The 19,501-nt window shown below is 43.7% G+C and overlaps 1 protein-coding gene across 1 annotated transcript in view; it reads right to left on the reverse strand.

Annotated features, from left to right (window-relative positions):
* itga1 (integrin, alpha 1) overlaps positions 1 to 19,501 on the reverse strand; it is a 48,446-nt gene that overhangs the window by 7,982 nt on the left and 20,963 nt on the right. Inside the window, exons 2-16 of the mRNA XM_080017321.1 lie at positions 19,282 to 19,402; positions 13,736 to 13,845; positions 11,889 to 11,977; positions 10,593 to 10,707; positions 9,720 to 9,847; positions 9,150 to 9,298; positions 8,389 to 8,539; positions 7,980 to 8,154; positions 7,458 to 7,531; positions 5,761 to 5,908; positions 4,766 to 4,911; positions 4,144 to 4,287; positions 3,730 to 3,984; positions 3,484 to 3,614; positions 2,830 to 3,005 (exon numbers count right to left, since the gene is read on the reverse strand). Coding sequence (XP_079873447.1) covers positions 2,830 to 3,005; positions 3,484 to 3,614; positions 3,730 to 3,984; positions 4,144 to 4,287; positions 4,766 to 4,911; positions 5,761 to 5,908; positions 7,458 to 7,531; positions 7,980 to 8,154; positions 8,389 to 8,539; positions 9,150 to 9,298; positions 9,720 to 9,847; positions 10,593 to 10,707; positions 11,889 to 11,977; positions 13,736 to 13,845; positions 19,282 to 19,402 — 2,112 coding nt within the window. The remainder of the gene's footprint in view (positions 1 to 2,829; positions 3,006 to 3,483; positions 3,615 to 3,729; positions 3,985 to 4,143; positions 4,288 to 4,765; positions 4,912 to 5,760; positions 5,909 to 7,457; positions 7,532 to 7,979; positions 8,155 to 8,388; positions 8,540 to 9,149; positions 9,299 to 9,719; positions 9,848 to 10,592; positions 10,708 to 11,888; positions 11,978 to 13,735; positions 13,846 to 19,281; positions 19,403 to 19,501) is intronic.

Raw genomic sequence — 19,501 nt, forward strand, 5'->3', positions numbered from 1 at the left:
CAGCCACAACATTAAAACCACTGACAGGTGAAGTGAATAACATTGATCATCTCATTCCAATGGCACCTGTCAAGGGGTGGGATATATTAGGCAGCAAGTGAACAGTCAGTTTTTGAAGTTGATGTGTTGGAAACAGGAAAAATGGACAAGCGTAAAGAACTGAGCCACTTTGACAAGGGCCAAATTGTGATGGCTAGACGACTGGGTCAGAGCATCTTCAAAACAGCAGGTCTTGTGGGGTGTTCCTGGTATGCAGTGGTTAGTAGCTACCAAAAGTGGTCCAAGGAAGGACAACCAGCGACAGGGTCATGGGCTCACTGATGCGCGCGGGGAGTGAAGGCTAGCCCGTCTGGTCCAATCCCACAGAAGAGCTACCGTAGCACAAATTGGTGAAAAAGTTAATGCTGCTATGATAGAAAGGTGTCACACAGTGCATCACAGCTTGCTGCGTATGGGGCTGCATAGCTGCAGACCGGTCAGAGTGCCCATGCTGACCGCTGTCCACCGCTGAAAGTGTCAACAATGGGCACGTGAGCGTCAGAACTGGACCATGGAGCAATGGAAGGAGGTGGCCTGGTCTGATGAGTCACGTTTTCTTCTACATCATGTGGATGGGCGGGGTTACGGTGCGATCCAATCCACCATCTGCGGGATGTGCTGGAACAAGTGCAATCCATGGGGGCCCCACCTCGCAACTTACAGGACTTAAAGAATCTGCTGTTAACGTCTTGGTGCCAGATACCACAGGACACCTTCAGAGGTCTTGTGGAGTCCATGCCTCCACGGGTCAGAGCTGTTTTGGCGGCACGGGGGGGGGGGATACACAATGTTAGTTGTTATTAGTGGTGGCTTTAATGTTGTGGCTTATCAGTGTATAAGACAACAAACAATGGAGATAGAACAATACCATAGACACTTCTATTGTCACAGAAAACTTTCTCCTTCCACTTAAATAGATTTTTTTTTCAATGCAGACCTTATCAAAATGTTGGTTTCCATCATTTATCGTTCATACTACAACCTCGCTGAACTTTATTATTGAAACTTAGCACTTTGCTGCAGCTTCTCACTGTATCTTCAAAAAGCCTTAAAGGGGACCTCTTATATTCCTTTTCAACAAGTTAATATAGCTGACACATCCCTCCTGGGTCCTCTAGTTCTTAGCCAATGGGGTTTGAGCATGAGTAGAAGCGTTGCGTTGTATGAAGTACGTCAACTTTCACTGATTTCACCTTATCAGTCCACCAAAAGCTCATTCTGAACAGAATTTGAGGTGAGAAAAAAGCAATCCAGTTGCTGAATCTTCACTTATATTAGAAATACAAGGCCTCATTTCAAAATTTGTTCCAACCTTTGTTAGGTAAGGCATGTCCGGACACGTCGGAAAATACAACGAAATAAAATAAAATAAAATAAATAAACTCATTGGTGTTCGGAGAAACGCACAGCAGATTGCACGGGGCAGCCTACAGTCAACCTACTGCATGCCTTTATTATATATATATATATATATATATATATATATATAGAGAGAGAGAGAGAGAGAGAGAGAGAAACACATCACAATTATTTTTGAAATACGGTGGTACCTTGATTTACAAGTGCACTAACATACGAGTTTTCCGAGTTACGAACCGTTGTTCCATCGATTTTTTGTGTTGATTTGCGAGCAAAAATGTGAGTTACGAGGAGCAGAGCTTCAGCTTCGCCGCCGCTAGTTGGCGTGGCGAGCGAATGTGGCCAGCTTCCCGCATCTCACTCCTTCACTTCACGTGGTTACCTGACCGTGGAAGCCTCTCTTTTGTGTTTTGTGCTTGTGTTTTGTGCTTTTTGTGCATGGGTCCACCATGGGTCCTAAGAAAGTAAGCGCTGAGAAGAAGAAGCGGATGATGTCGATTGAATTAAAGCGTGAAATCATAGAAAAACATGAGCGAGGCGTGTGTGTGATGGAATTTGTGACGTTTTTTAAGTTAAGCGAAATTGAAGTGAAAAAAAAAAAATAGTAGAAATTAAGTTCAGTAATAAAGTGTAGCAACAAAAGCAATAAAACCAGTTTATTTCTTTACATTCTCTTTTATCATGTTTTATTATGTTTTTATACAATATTTGTTATTTATAAATAGATTTTTCTTATTTAAAAACACGTAACAAAAAAAATTGGGGTGGTTTTTTGGGGGCTGGAACGGATGGCATTTCAATTAATTTCAATGGGGAAAATTGATTTGCTATACGAGCAGATTGAATTACGAGCTCTGTCACGGAACGAATTAAACTCGTATGTCAAAGTACCACTGTACTTACATTCCCATCGTCTGCAGTTTTGTCATGGACAGTCGGTATTAATTCCTGTTTCTTTTCTTTGTGCTGGTCTGTGAAGCCAACAGAGCAGTGCCCGTGCTTGGACGATCCGGCGGTGCTTGGTAGTTCTCGGGCCGTGGGTGGAGTTACTCTGGATGGGGCGGTTCTAATTGTAACACATCTCCGTGTGGCGTAGGAAGGAGACACAATTTCGGAACGGCTTGTTGAATCACATCTTTTATGACAAGGGCAGCTCGCAAAAAAAAACAAAAACTGACCGGGTTGTGTTATTTCCCAGTTGGTGTGTGAGTAGGCCCATCAGAGACCCAAATGTGCACAGGCACTAGGGCAATAGGTACCCTTTAAAAGGTAAATCTCCTTTTCAAAAACGGGAAACTCTCAATATAGTCCAAGAAGAAGAAATGTCAACAGTGCAGAAGTGTCAACAGCACCCTCAAAAATATGCACAGCGTGTGAAAACTGACGATGATTTTAAATGCGTTTTGGGTTTTTTTTGGCGTTGTCACTGACCTGTGCCATTGCCGGCCTGCGAGTCCTCTCTGTCCGACTTGATGCTGTAGGTGAAACACACCTCCGTCTTGACACAAACGGTTCGGTTTTTGTCGATTCCACAATTCTGCTGCTGCAGGTTGATTTTCATGGGATTGAAGCTCATGTTGGCGCGAAGTTCCCCGACGTCTCGGGACCTGGGCGGAGGGAGCAGATGCAAATACTGAGGAGGAGTAGCGGCCAAACACGACTTAGGAAACTCCAGCCTCTAGGGAGATGAAGTTGAAGTTTTTCACAGAGCGGAGCTGAAGCTCTGCCCGAGAGGCTTTATCATGGTGTAGGAAAAATGTGTCTTTTTTTTTGTCGGGCAGATAGAGGCCGTGAAGAGTGGGCGTGTTTCCAACAGCGGAAGGTCTGGAGCTTTAACAGAGATCACTACGAGGTTGCCGGTTTCAATCCCGCAAGGCAAGAGGCAGACACACAGCTGAATAAACTGGACCGAGACAAATATAGATTAAGGAGATAGCGGCGGTGAAATGTCTGGGGGACGCAACCGTAACTGCTAACATGGATTCGACTGGAATGCCGAACAGATAGAGAGAGGGAAAGAGAGTAACCCAGAGAGAGAGGGGGCTGAAAAGGAGATTGGAAGGTTCATGGTGAGAGCGGCCTCACCAGAACAGTGACGCCCCTCCCAGCCCTCCGATGGTCACATCCGTGATCCCATCGCCGTTCAGGTCCATGATTCCGTGGATGGACTGTCCGAAGAATTTGACTTTCTCTCCATCTCCTCCTGCCGGAATACGCTGAAGACAAAAAGTACACATACATTCATACGGTATAATACTGTATATGCTCACTACACTGCACATAACTGTCATTATCTGCTGACCTGTGCTCGTCTCACACCTCTCCCCTCACCTGCACAAAATTTTCTTTCAGCGTCCTCTTCTCTGTGCCGTGATAGATATAGACCGCCCCCCTGTGGTCATTCTCGAACGGCGCTCCGATCGCGACGTCGTTGAAGCCGTCCAGGTTGAGGTCCGACACCGCTGCGATGGCGGTGCCGAACCGGGCGCCGCACGGCTCATTCTTGATGCTGCAGCTGGAGGTGCGGGTGTTACAGCACGACTGGTTGATGGGCTTCAGGGTGAACTGGTGCTCAAACTGGCCCTCCTTGGGGAAAGGAAAAGAAAGAGAAATCAATTTGTTTGTGGACAAATGTCAAGCTTTATTAACCAGTGGAGAATCTATGGTATCTACGGCTGAATCAGACAGTACAGTGTTGTGAGCAACGACTCACACATCAGCTGGCTCACATACAACACCGTGTACCTGGTTGAGCTTATAAACGTAGACTTGTCCTTGCTCGTCCCGCTCTTTTCCCATGTACATTGGGGAGCCCACCAGGAGCAGATCGGTGTAGGAGTCCATGTCCACGTCGACGGTCTGAAGAACGCTGCCAAAGTAGGCGCCAATCTGTGGGCGGCAGATAAGTACGCCAACGTAAATTACCTAGAAAATCACAATGCACTCAGCAGCTCATGCGACCATTTGCAGTCAGCAGACTCTGCTCCCCTAATGTGGATAACAGCCTTTTAAATGTGTCGAACATTAGGGCAAAAGTCTGAGGTATGACAACAACCTCTATAGCTGTGTGTTTTTTTTGAACGCGTCCCAAAATAATAAAGCCCATTCTTTCCAAGGACACGTTTTAAGGACGTACTTTTGCAGTACACAAGTCTGTTGGTCAAGACAGTTATATAAGACATAGATACTGTCGACCAAATTGATAGGACAGATAGACAAGACAGATAGATAGATAGATAGATAGATGGATGGATGGATGGATGGATGGATAGGTTATTATGTAAATAGGTCATTCATTTTCTATGCATAAGAAGACTGAATCTCCAAAGAATGTCTGACTCTCCAAAAAGCATGCTTGACTGCCCACCTGCTCTCCTTTGAGTATTTGCGAGACCACTATGTTATAGTCTTTATCCAGCTGGTAGATGAGCACCCGGCCCGTGTGGTTGAACCGCGGTGCGCCCGTGATGTACAGCACTCCGTCAGGGGTGGACGCAGACTGGACATCGTAACCTGCAAAGAAAGCGGGGACACGTACCATACTCGTAATTTGGGTTTTCTTACAAAAAAAATAAAATAAATGAAAACTCCATAACACGTGGAGGAGCTACAGATCTGATCTGCACCTGCGGCGAAACGGCAAAGTGCCGAGCGGCGCTGAAAAATTAATCGTGTATTTTGCTTGACGAAGTCGTCTAGACCGACAGGCCTGTTCCGTCTCTATGACATTGACATATCACTGGTGCACCCGCCTCTAAAGTCCTCGTCCTCTGAAGATACTAATAATAAGAGGCTGCAGGGCCGGAAAAGGCAAAGAGGGCAGCCCATTCACGTTCAGCGAGTTTGCAGCGCGTAAATCCTTCACTTTCAATGGAGGAGCGCTACGGTCCCACCTTTGAGCTTTGAGGAGATATTTCTTGCAGTCTCCAGACTAACGCATCCTGTGTGGACGGAGCTTAAAAAAAACAAAAAACACTCCTGGACTGTATGAAGGCCACACACACAAATACACAAACACAGACGTACACACAGAGCGCATGCACCTGAGGGAGTTTTCCAGTTCTAGGTGGGTTAAATAAAATGGTATTAAGATGCTGCGGCCGCTTCAAAAGCCGTAGAGGGCAACGATATAACAGACCGTGCTGTGTGGATATTATTTGATAGTCGGAGAGAGAGAGAGCGCGAGAGAGAGAGAGAGAGAGAGAGAGAGAGAGAGAGAGAGAGCGAGAGAGAGAGGGAGAATAAGGTCGTCCACTGTTTGGGCACTCCTCTTACTCACCCTCCCTCCAAGACATGAAAAACACACACAGACCGTGAGGCAGCGAGGGAGAATGTGTGTTTGTGTGTCTGGCGTCCACCCACCCAGGTACCCGGCCAGGCCCTCGTAGCCCGCCTCCAGGTCTGGGTCGTAGAACTGCGTGTTCTTCGGGAGCACCGTTCTCCCGGCGGTGAGCGTCACCACCGTCCCGTTCCACTCGTAGGCCCCCACGGCTCCGAGCAGCACGCCTTCCTGCGGCGGGTCGGGGCGTTATCAGACACACACAGCTCTCAAGGCGTCGCGGGCGTTATCATGATGCTCAGGAGATGACAAATGACATGTTCGATTTTTGTTCTTTGGGGGTAATTTCATCGGCCTTCTTGGGCGTCCTTCCTTATTCTAAAAGGGAGACTTTCGTGTTATCCGATGTGTTCATTTTTTCCTGTCTTGATATACAGTATGTTTTTGTAATCGTGGCTTTGCAAGTAACCGTCCGATATGTTTGGTTTGGTCGACTTGAAGGCGCCGCTACAGTCACACATGACGGTCACTGTGTTTACAGGAGGATATTAGGCAGTGGACTGTCAGAGCAGAGACACGGGAACTGGAAAATGATGACGAGTCAATATGATTGGAGAGAGAGACAGCAATACTGAGTGTGAATTCTATCCATACTTATAGATAAAGATAGACAGAGAGAGATAGATATAGATAGATAGATAGATAGATAGATAGATAGATAGATAGATAGATAGATAGATAGATAGATAGATAGATAGATAGATAGATAGATAGATAGATAGATAGATAGATAGATAGATAGATAGATAGATAGATAGATAGATTGACTGTCGATAATAAAAAGTACTAAGAATAATAAATCTAAATATTTGCCCAAAACTTTTTTATGTAAAACAAACCAAAAAAATAACATTTGAAATATAGAGTAAACCTAAAGATTAACAATAAAAATAATCCTACCAAATCAAAGAACCTTAAAATAAAGAATGGACAGTAATAAAATGGCAATATATAGTAACCCGAATGATGAACAACAAAAAATAAACCTAACAGTAAAAAACAAGAGATAGATCATTCTTTTAGGCTTGACTGAAAAAAAATATTACATCCTTATTATGGAACAATCCTACATGGGTCACAAAAGCAGAAGTCAATATCTCTATATATTGTACATTATTGATAAGTTATTGTTATTGGACATTCTAATTCGGGATATTCTGGCTGGTATCTGATACCAGCATATCCATGCTGGTCATCAGTGTATCTCCCAGTTAGCAGACCCACTTTAACCATTTCATGGTTTCACACGCACTCAAACACAATCCCACCATCACAGACATTCCTAGACACTTGGACACAGGGTGTCTGTGTGTGTGTGTGTGTGTGTGTGTGGAACCTCTGCAGAGTGAAACACCAAACAGACGACTGAACACCCAATAACTGTGTTGCTCTCAGTCTAGACAGATCCATTAGATAAGCAAACGCATGCACACTCACACCTAAATACACACACACACACACACACACACACACACACACACACACACACACACACACACACACACACACACACACACACACACACACACACAAACAGCTCCTTGAAAATTGATTACCTACAGAAACACTACTTAAGCGATTTTTGAAAGATAAAATACATTTAGATGTCTTATAAACGGATCCCTAAATTGATCCTTACGTGGTTGATTTGTGCAATACACTGTATTTATTTATTGTTTATTTACGTCACTACTTTGCACAGTTATTTGGGATTACTTACTTTAGATGTGTGTGCACTAAATCCAGCCTGAGACATCTCCATCTCGAACGATGAGGTGTAATTTCCAGACGTGGCTGGGGAAGGAAAAGTGCACATGTATCAGTAATACATTTTTTTAAATTTATTCTCACGTTTCAATTAAAAAGCCCACGGCTACATAGTGAATAGATATAGTAGATAGATACATAGATAATGATAATGTTTGTCAATAGTTATTTGAAAACCTAACATTTGTAGTCCTGCCAGGTGACAAATAGAATATATTTTTTTTAATATATATATATATATATTCTGTATATTTTCTAATAATTAAAAAAAAAATGTCTTTCTATATTTGGCTCATTAAGTATATTTGGCTCTCATTTGCTGATTAATTTTTTATTTATTTCAGACTTTTTGAGCTTTGTTATACGTTTTTTGACCAATCTTCAGGACAAATTCCGCCTACTGTAGATAAAAATGTACGAAATGGATTCTGATTCATATTCTGAATTCATGAAGTGAAGCTTGCTGGTGTTTTACCCTCCAAGGCAAAGATCCTGCTCCCCAGAGCGTCCACAATGGTGAGCAGCGCCACCTCATCGGACACGTTGAAGAAATGCTCTCCCAGGGGTTTGCTGGAAATCGACTGAATCTCATCAATGAACTTTTTCACATCCACCGAGCTTTTGTTCTGACGGTTGTAGTCTCCCAAAACCTGTCGACACAAACTTAGACTAGATCAAACGCCATTGGGACACTTTTTTTCGTAAATAGGATGATTTGTGAATAAGCGGGTTTTTGCCGAATTTAAGTTATCCAAACATGAACCTCATCGGGATGACCAAAAGTCGCCCCAAATGCATTATTTAGGGATTAGGATTCAATCCGTTATTACAAAGGATACATGAATGTCTTTGTGTGAAAATCCACCGTCAGATGATGTACTTACGGCAATTCCAAATCTTTCGATGCCGTCGTCGTCGCAGTCCTGGATGACCTTGTTTAGGTTGTAGGAGTCATGGGACTCCCCATCTGTTACGATCACCATGACCTTCTTCACCCCCAGTCGGGCGCCGCGTTCCTCCATGAAGGCCTCCTTCCTGATTGATGACAGGTTTTTTTTGAGGAGAGGGGCGAACTTTTCACCGATAGAGTCTAACTGACTTGTGCATTCTTTATTTTCTCCATTTTTTATTTGGCCGCCGCGCCTGCTTTCTTCGCCCTCCTTTTCCTGCCTATTCCCCTTATCCCCCCCTTAACTATTGGATTGAATAGGAAATGACAAAAGGAATCTTGTATGAACTCAAGCAGGAATCTTGTGACTTGTCCTCTCCACTTCCTCGGGGGCAAGACGGGGGTGAGTTGTAAAGTTCATCTCCGTTTGGTTGTGGATCTCGGATCGCTAAAAATCGGTCTTGTCACAGCGCTAGCACGTGGGGAAATGCGGGATTCTTCACACCACATCGAGAACAATGGACGGAGTGTTGATTTCGACAGTCTATAAACCCAGAAATGAGCAAATGACAGCGAACTAGGTATGGATGTCAATTTATTTTATTGCTCTGCTTTTAATTTCTTTTGGGATGTTCTTTAGTCCGCCTCCAGATGGACCTGAGTTCAAATTCAAGGTCGAACTCGACAAGACAACGACAATTAGGAGCTATTACGTAATCCTATACGGTACAAATGTCTACGACAGATTTCCGGTACCTGGCGGTGTCGATGCCCAGGGCGGTCATGGTCTTGTACCCAGTTTGCTGAGGAAGATGCTTCACTTTCTCCAGCAGCTTGGCCTGGTTGTCAAACTGGCTCAGGTTGACCTGGTGAGTCACATTCTCCCCATAGGACACGATGCCCACCTGGAATACACACATACCACACACACACACAGACATTGATATATAGGGATTTCCCATAAAGCGTTCTACAAACATCTTGGCACGTTTCTGTCTGTCTCCCGTCTCGCAGACAGGCGGTGGGGATGTGGTCGGGTCTGGTCGGTGCTTTCATGACGCATCGCTCTTTATTCGGCCGGCAGAGAGGACTTCAGCAGCCGTGGAAGAAATACTGAATTTCCAGAGAGGCTCTTTGGAAAAACTGCACGAGCTGACCGACCGGATTACCCAACGCACCCAAAATAACTAACCGCCCCACTGCCGGGGCCGGCCGAGGCAACTGAGAAGACGAAATCGCTAAGACGCATAATCAACCATCTACAGTCGATGAACAGTGTTTTTACATCGTAATTAATGTTGGTTCAGGTCTGTCCATTCAACCAACCTGCGATAGTCTCGGTCCGATTTCGATATTTTTGAGGAACTTGAGCAGGAACTCAACAATGCTGGACCAGGGATATATACTGTTGGATCCATCCAGAACCATCACGATGTCCAGCTCCTTGGAACACTCTGGAAAAGAAAAGACACAATCGTCATGACAAATCTTTTCATTCTGAAAATAAAATAAACGATCGATTTCCGGGCAGAACGTGTGTATTTCGCCCGGTGAAATTGATGCCAGAGGATCTTTGAGAGACAGAGGCGGGGACAGAGAGAATAAAGGAGAACAAAAGGTGAAGGGAGAAGAATGGAAGTCTCCTGTCTCCTGTATCCCCACTGGGGGACTAAGATCATCAAGGCCTAAGTGAAGGCTTCAAATGAACCTGGCCAGGGGCAGGTTTATCGTTGGATGGATGGACGCGGGCCTCCAGGTCGACCAGGTGGACCTTGAAAATAGAGAACATAATTGATCTGGACTGAGACCAGCACCAAGACCAGACGGAAGGAGCTCACTAGTCCTTTATTACCTTAGTCTAGGACTTCCTCGTCTCAAACTAATTTATCTTAACTTAAGCAACGTCTCAGAAAAAGGCAATTTTTCAACTCTGGATTAATCTCAGTCGGCTTATCTAAATCCTGATTCAGTTCGAACCCTGTGTGCGGGGAGAGCTGGGAAGGAGCTGGTCCTATGCTAGTTTAATCCATGTGGAACACCAAAGCGCTGCGTTATGAGGGTTACAATCATGTTTTACCCCTAAAAAATTCAGTCAATGCCGAACGGCGTGACGAGTTTTATGGAGGAGTCATGTTATTTTGGCATTTGCTTATTTGTGTAGAGTGCCGTCGTGTGGTGCTGAGCGCTGCACCCGTGTACCTTGCACAGCCGGAGCGATGGAGTTAAGGATCTCAAAGGAGGAGCTGACATTAGCGCACACCCCGGAGATGTACTGCTGCTGGCCACACATGTAGCCGTACTGCGGACCGCAGGCCTGTTTGGAAGGGGCACACACACACACACACACGCACACACACATGACTTAGCGTTTCCAAACTTGAGAGTCTAAATTGCGCAGGCTATGAATGGTTCTGGTTTCCACTGGAGTGAGGTCATAGGTGAGAGGAGGTTCAGGACCACTGGAAATGGAAACCATGGGGAAAGATCGAGTCAACCGGCGGACTATAAAAAGCCGCTGTAGATCCCTTTGGAAAGAGATGGCCGATAAATGACAATGACAGATAGATTTTTTATTTTTTTTTTGTGTGTGTGTGTGTGTGTGTGTGTTTGAGTGAAAGAAAGAACAAATAACAAATGAAGAAGAAAAAGCAGAATCTGCATTGCATCAGTTTGTTTCGTTACATCCATAACTGTATCAGATTGGATACAGTGTCGTAACCCTACATTCCGCTGTCCTCCCCCTTCACAAGGGGGAGTTGTTTAACCGAATCAAGCCTCCCACGAGCCCACTGGGTGAAACATTCAGTGCACAATATCAGCCACACATGCCAAAGTGCAATTCAATCCAAAGTGCTTTGCTTTGACAATTTATGTACGGTTGTGCCGTTGATGAAGGCATTCATAGTGCCACATCTCTCCTAGCTGGACTGAGTTGTATTGGTTGGCAGATATATGTTATGTTATGCCTGTATACACACTATTTGCATTGGACATCCCGGTCTATCGGTTCCAAATATGGGGTGCAGCTTGTGACGCTAGCTGTGTCAGACAACTCGCCTGCGCCATGTGGTTCCACGCCCTTACGGGTCGTCCTATTTAAGCCCTACCTGCTTTGCTGCCTGACTGCTTGCTGCGCCCCCTCCACCTCCCCTGCCTCCACCTGTCAGGCTCTTCTCTTAAATCCAATGGGGGGGGGGGGGGGGGGGGGGTGATTCCAGGTCATCGCTCCTTTGTTTCTAGCTCACTAACTATGCCTATGTTTGCTGTAGACCTCGCCGGGAGTGACGGGCGGCGGAGCCGGGACGGACGCCGAACCAAACGATGCAAAATAAATAAAGATGATTTAAATATGAATCAAAGAGTTGTCCGTCAGAAATATATATTTAGAAAGAAATCCTAAAAGCCATCGCCTCCAAGGCCTATGTGGTTCTTCACATGCACTACGGATTCAAAGCGATGGAAAGCCATTATGTTGCTCTTGCCTTGTTTTCTTACCAGAAATCCTCCATTGGGATTGGTCACCAGCGTGGTTCCCATGGTCATGTTCTCCTTGACTTCGTGTAAGTTGGGAATTGTTGTGTTTTCTAGGGAAAACATGGAAGGATGAATAAACAGTGGGAAAGCGCAGCAGAGAAGGAACAGCTGGTCATATTCATACTATCCAATTTTCCCATAGGAAGCTAAGACATCCACTCTCCGCAGGATGTAATGACTATTGACGTGTGGTTATTTATAGAAAGTTAAATTACTTTACCACACGTTCTAATGCTCAGAGAAAGGGATTTGGGATATGTAGAGTAGAAAAAAAGCATTTGATTCGCTGCAAAGGGGGAAAAACAGCTTGGTTTCTCAACAATTCAAAACAATATGTGTGGTGAATATTTTCTTGAATTTAGACATACCGTGGGGATCTGGACTAAGTTATCGGAGTTCTGCTTGAATTATTAAAAATGCAATACACACTGGGTGTGGCTTGCTCACATGTTTCCATTTTAATTTAGCTGGTTGGCCTTTGAGCCACTCTTACATGAGCAATTTTGTGTTCTTGTTCCAGTAAGTTGTGAGAAATGTGTTCAAGAAATAGAAAGTGTTTTATTTAGTTTCAGTCCTAACTAAAGCTTCACGGTTTTCTTCAAATTAATGCATGGTGAGTCGATCCTCCATGTTCTTTATGCTTGGATTCATGAACTACGATTTTTTTCTTTTTATGTTTCAAATTCTTGCCACTTTCTGTGAATTAAAGCATCTTGAATATAAACACCATGGACTTTCATATATGCATTTCCTTGTTAAGCAATTGTTTTTAAGTGTCTCATAAGGAGAGGATGTAGCCCTGACACTTCGAAGAGGACAATGCAGACTATGTGACCAATGAACAGTGGATTCAAATGAGAACACACACTAGACCCAAACATCAGAGATGAATAATGACCAAACATATAATCAAATGGCTTCTCCATAAAAATGATGAGTTTTATATGAATGAGTACAGCTTTACTTCGAGCTATGTAAATACATTTTCGTGTCATTTTTTAGAATTATCCATTCCATGAGATGGGGGCCATTGGATCTTTCATTTGGGGTTTGAGAATTTTTAATGACAACAACAAACAATCCCACTTCAGGCATAAAAGTCTTATTTCTATCGCCCATTACAGATGCTTTACTTGTGATGGGGGGGGGGGGGGGGTTCATAAACATTAGGGGGGGGTTCTCTATTATCAGCGACGGGGTGCATAGGTTATGCTTGATAGACCCTACTGAACATTATAAAGCATCAAATAATTGGTAATAATATATATAGATGTATTTATATTGTATTCATTGGTGCTGTGTGGATGGGGGAACAGGTTAACTTCTGAAAACAGTGAAATTGCCCAAAAAAAACCCCATTTTATTATTATTCACGTTAAATAACATTTTTTCCTATAGTATATGTTAATAATGAACTTCAAATTAAACGTTTTAAGCTTGGCAAAGTTGTTGGCAGATTATTGTGTTTTATAGACTTCATCAAATGTTGTGGACCCAAATTAGCATTTTAATGGACTGACTCAATGTACAGTAACAAAGTAGTGGTTAAAGAGTCTGGGCATATGAAGGGTAATAACATATATGACTTAGGACTAAAACAATTTTTGATCCTTAGTTTGCACATGCCACTTTACAACATTCTCAAGTAAATGAGCGCTAATGGAAGCCCTGAGGGAAGCAAATCCTCCGAACCTAATTCGATTTTAGGGCTAAAATGTTAAAACCTTGTTTTGTTTACTGTCTTCCCATCTGAGCATGCACACAATTGCAAGTTTGCACGCACACACACACACACACACACATCTTACTGGGCAGCTCTAGTTTGATGCATGTGTTGTTCCCTCTTCCCACCGGACACTTGTAGACATCTCCTGTCCTTTTAGCTGGTTGTCCTGACAGCGGTGAACCAATAAGGACCCTGTATAACCAAAGAGAAAATGGTTAATTTACGTGACATCATCGTCATCAGTCGTATGACAAAGTACATTAATCAGTAGTAGTCAAACCAAACCTACAGTTACCACCAGTAAAGTGACATTATTGACAGTAGAGTTATATAATGAATAATAAGTTGTTAATACCAACAACAACCACACAACAATACCAAAGCATTTTACTATTGTGATCAATTTGAGTTAATGCTGCCATGGCCTTAATTATACTACGGACAGCTCAGTATTAGAATTCAAATCAGAATTGGTTTATTCAGTAAAGCACATTTTCATGGATGACAATGCTCTCAAAAAATGCCAAATATACAAAAATAGCCAAATATACAAAGGAAATTGCCAAATAAAAAAACAAAATATACAAAAAGTGACTCTAAGGATAAGTTAAGTAAAGATACGTTAAGTAAAGTAGTTGTCTTGAAGTAAAATGTATTTTAACAGTATAGTGGATTATAAATCTACAGCAAAACTACATGAACAAATCTTTTTAATTGTCTACTTTATTGACTTCCAAGTAAATAATGGTAGTATAACTGAATGTGCATTTAAATGTGTCAATATACAGTATGTTTCACATATTCATGTCATTCCATCAGTAAACCGAGGCTAAAAACGTACCTGTTGTCTGCCTTCTCCAAACATCCCGGCTTATTAACATTCCTCGACTGTAATGGGCCGTGTTTTTTTTTTTCAAACATGGTTGAACACATGTTCCCTCTGCACTCGCAGCTGACTGTGAGAACATACGTAACACGGGCTATTTATGGCGGGTAGTCAACACGTTGCCTTTTTAACAACATTTTCTTAGGACACACAACTCAGTTAACGCCAATAACCCTCAGCTTAACTCTTAGGCAGCGTTTCCCAGGCCTCATCAAACTGTCTTTTCCTGGAACAACTCACCGTTTTCTCAACTCTCTTCACAGCCACCCAACAGTACAAACATCTAACCTCTGGGTCCCAATTCAAACTGTGCCCTCAGACACAAACACACGCAAGCTGTCAAAAAACACAAACTACGTGACTGTTACACGCTGGAGGGATTCATTCAAAACACTGCTATTAAAATGTAATGTCAAGTAGGTTTTCAGAGAAATAATTTGGAACTTTCTAAAATCCCAGATCACTGACTATCCAGATAACCCACAACACCCCGGTGACAGAAATTCAAAACAGTACGGTAAAATACGCCTTACATTAGTGGATATGGGAATGCAACTGTACTGTATACACAGTTTTGGTCCGAAACCTGAAATATCACACTGACAAAACATGTACGGGAAGAGTCCATGCCACAGGCCACAGTAAAACAATCAATTTCCAAAAGCTTTATTTCCAAAATGCAGCAAATGTACAGGTTACTCAGCATCAGTGTCAGCGTTCTCATCATGCCGTCTCGGGTTTGGGTCAGGCCATACAGTAATATCTCATCGACGTCACACATTTCATGTTTGCTCTTCCTCTTCCTCTCTCTTGTCTTGCAACTTTGGCATTGTTACAGTGGGATCCATTGTTCCGGAGCGCACGGACGCGCCTCTTGGCCCTATTTATTGGCCCTGCAATAATGATTGGTGTGTTAACACTTTTGAGGGTTAGTGGCCTTTGAGTTGAGGTTGTGATGACTTGAGTACATTATGCTGAGAGCATGTGTTCGCTGAATGAACATATAGTGCAATGAAGGATTTATTTGGCCACTTTTGTGTAAGGTTTTGCAGAAGGAGCTTTGAATATTGACACGTGTGGAAACAGGTGAATCGTTTTGGGACAGGTGAAGTGTTTTTGGGAATGACGTAAGAGTATGGTTTTTGTGCTACAGTACAATAATCAGTTATAAGTCATGTAGTTGTTTTTAAAGGGGACCTATTATGCTCCTTTTCAACAGGTTAATATATGGCCTTTGAGGGTCCCAAAATAATGTTTTGGATTTTTTTTTGCTGAAAATACCACTCAGATTATGAATTCTAGCCATTCTCACATGTTTCTAATCCATCTTGTTCCAGGGCGCTCTGTTTCAGTGGGTGGCCCCTCCCTCCCGAGGGCCCTAGTTCTGTGAGCCAATGGGGTTTGAGCACAAGCTCCGGGTTCTGTGAGCCAACAGGGTTTGAGCTTGAGATCCGGGTTCCGTTGTATGAATCCGTAGACCTTCACTGATTTCACCTTAGCAGTCCACCAACATCTGATTCTGAGCAAATTTGAGGTGAGAGATAAGCAATCCAATTACTGAATCTTCACTTGTATTAGATCAACAAGGCCTACTTAAAAAGTTTGTTCTGACTTCGCGCTATCCGCGCGGTAGATCAACGATACCGACAATACACAATCATTTTTCAAATACGTACATTTCCCTCATCTGCAGTTTTGTCACAGACAGTTGGAATTAATTCCTCTTTCTTAAGATTTGTGCTGGTCTGTGCAGCCAACAACAGAGCAATCCCCACACTTAGCTCTAAGCTGAGCTCTTAGGCACCGGACCCACTACCGGTGGCACTCAAGCCGTGTGTGGAGTTACTCGGATGGGGGGGCGGTCCTAATTCTAAGGAGACCAAACATGACGTAGGCTAAGTGGACAAATCTAAAGGGCATGTTGGATCACATGTTTTCTGACCGAGGCAGAAAAATGGAAAAAAATAAAATAAAATGACTGCGTTGTCTTAATTCACAATTAGCATGTTAGTAGGCCCGTCAGAGACCCAAATGTATGTGTTTTTCATAATAGGTCCCATTTAAGCAATCCAGAAAAACTATAAGTATAACATATTCCAGATATATGTCATATATACATATATGACCGTGATTCCCAACCTTTTTCTGCCTTCTTTTACAATTAAATAATACCATGTCATTCATTATTATGGTGGTGGTGGTGCAAGACTTGCAAACGATTCTTCCAAGGGAACAAATCTTTTAATTGACTCGGGAATTGGGGGTCACTCAGAAAAAAGAGTGGGCGGCCAAGTCTTCGACTTACGATCTAAAAATAATTAGTGGACCGAATCGATGAGTGGACTAAAGTCTGATGCGGAAAAAAGTCTAGACATTTGCATAATTGATATTCGGTGTGACTGATTTTCATCAAAATAAATGACTGTGACTTGAAATGATTGTTAATGATATTAAATGATTCTTCCCTTTCACAACTCAGAGGTTAACCCACTCTTCTGACTCCCGTTCATCGTTCAGGACACCAACTGAATCTAGCGAACAGCGAATCGGGAAATTGAACGACTCCTACCGACTCGTCAATCACCGAATCTCACGACTCATAGTTCTACGTTTCAGTGGGAAACTCGATCTTGTTCTGATGCACACAGAGCCGCTGGTCGGACTGGAACCGACGAATTCGATCAATCGCGCAGCCCCGCAATTTCGATCCTGCGACACGAGAGCCATTTCCCATGATTTACGTATTTTGGAAGCGGAATTTGAATCATTTTCACGGCACACCTGGCTTGCTCTCACAGCTTGCCGCGCAGGGGATGAAAAAAAACAAAACGGGTCTTATGACGTGTAACTGACTTCGACAAGAGGTTCTCCCCCTTGCGGGGTTCGTGTTACGCCCTTTCCCAAAGCGGTTTATCCGTCTTCCCTTTTCAACGCCGCCGGGTAGCATTTGCGGCGGAGAGAGGACGGTTGTTTGGAAGAGACATCTGCGACCCATAAGTCACTCCGCGGACACGACATCGCCGCGTGATCCGTGTCCTCCACCGCATCTGCTCGCCGTCTGCAGCCTCGACATTCGCTCTCGTCTTACGCGACCTCTCGCTCTCTCTCTCTCTCTTCTGCTCGGGTTTCCGTGGATTCCGTCCCCGACCCCCTTTTTTCCTCCCGCGTTTCTCCCCATTTTGCTAGTCTGCCGTCCGCTCCTTTGGCGCGGGGCCCTATCTCTCCTACCGGTTTTTCCCCGATCGTCCCCCATCGAGGCTTCGGTTCCTGGTCGCGTACCTCCGGGACGTTGACGCCGCCGCTCTCGCTATCTGTGGAGCGGAAAAGCGGCGCTCGCTATCTGGACACGCTGCGGGAGGAGTTACGGCAGCGGGGACTTTTCGCCACATCTGGTCCCACTGATTAGCACTGACTGAATTACTGTAACTGATCTCATATGAGCTCAATAAGACCAGTTCCACAAAATGCTGTGGACTGTTTTGAGCCTCTGGAAAAGAGTCACCCAGATGGGTGAGGCGTTTTGGGGGGTGGTGGTGGTGGATAAAGACTAAAGGACGGAAGGAGGCGGGGACGATGAGAGGGTTGGACAGAGATAAGAGGAAGTGGCGGATAAAGAGAGAGGGGGAGACCCTTGAACCGCCACGCTAATAAAATGTAACATGCTTTTAAAATGCCTTTCCCAGCCGGCGAAGCATAAAGCCACGGATGGACGCTCGGTTGGCAGGCCGGGTCGGTGGACGCTTATTTTGACTGTTCGGGCCCGTCCGGGTGGATACTCTGGGGGGCAGTTTAATAGCAGCACGGGGAGAGTAAAGGGCTCTCGGGTGGCTTGTTTATTATCACTTTTCGTTACAGGTTTTTATTACGATTGTTTTTGCTGCGTGTTATGTATTTGTAATAAATATCTATACGACATGTTTTTTTAAGCGCAACACATCTTCCCGGCGATTTAAAATGTCAACAGTCGATGCAATGAACCCGAGCAACTCGTTTACTGTTCGGTGATAGGGAGTGACTGCTCTCTGGATGTGATTTATAGCCCGTGACCTTTGAAAATGCAGAGTCACCTGGAAATGTTAAGTCTCCATTTGTCTAGAAGTTTGGAATGCATAATATTTTCAATTACAAAGCTGGTGCTGTAGAATCAATAGGAAATAACATGAAGTAAACATGAGCAAGAGATAAAACATGCCATTTCAGAGTCACCGGCACAAATCTCAAGAGACTGTCAAGCTCTGCCATCATTAAACAGAAAAAAAAGAAAAACTATACTTGATGATATACAAGTGGAAATCATATACAGATACCACTCATGTCCACCAAGCGGCATTTATCACTTCATTAGAAAGACTTTGAGATGGTTAAATAAATCATCTTTCCCCCTCTTATTCGGAGAAAATCTATCTGAAAACTGGAGCAGCAGCATATGAAGTAGCACCAAGCTACCATAATAAATTTCACTCTTAGACAATAGGGAACTTTACTCAAAACACGTTTTTTGTTTTTTAAATCAAATTAATTGACATCACTTCATGATACCTTGGGGGGGCAAATAAGAGTCATATTGGGTTGATAGCTGTATGTCGTGATGAATATTATGACTGAATCTTATGACTGAATGTTTTTGGGCCAGAACGGCAGACTTAAAAACGTAAATAAAGCGCGACAGGGCCAAACAAAGGAATAAGAATAATTACACACTGATAAAGATCCACACTTTTAAAGGACTGTTAGACGCTCACCATTTCCCCTCGCTGTTGACAAACTGCTGGACAGAGTAGCCGAACATGTCCTCCAGGGGCCCGCTGAAGGACAGACCGTTCTTCTGGTCCACATTGAAGGACATCACGCAGGGCAGCAGCACTGTGAGAATAGCAAGAAAGGCAGCGATTACAATAAATCCTGCAAATTCACACAGATTGTAGGATTTTATGTTGGACATCTCAGTTTTATTCGCCAGGT

Source organism: Zeus faber, assembly GCF_960531495.2.
Source record: "Zeus faber genome assembly, chromosome: 17".
NCBI lineage: Eukaryota > Metazoa > Chordata > Actinopteri > Zeiformes > Zeidae > Zeus > Zeus faber.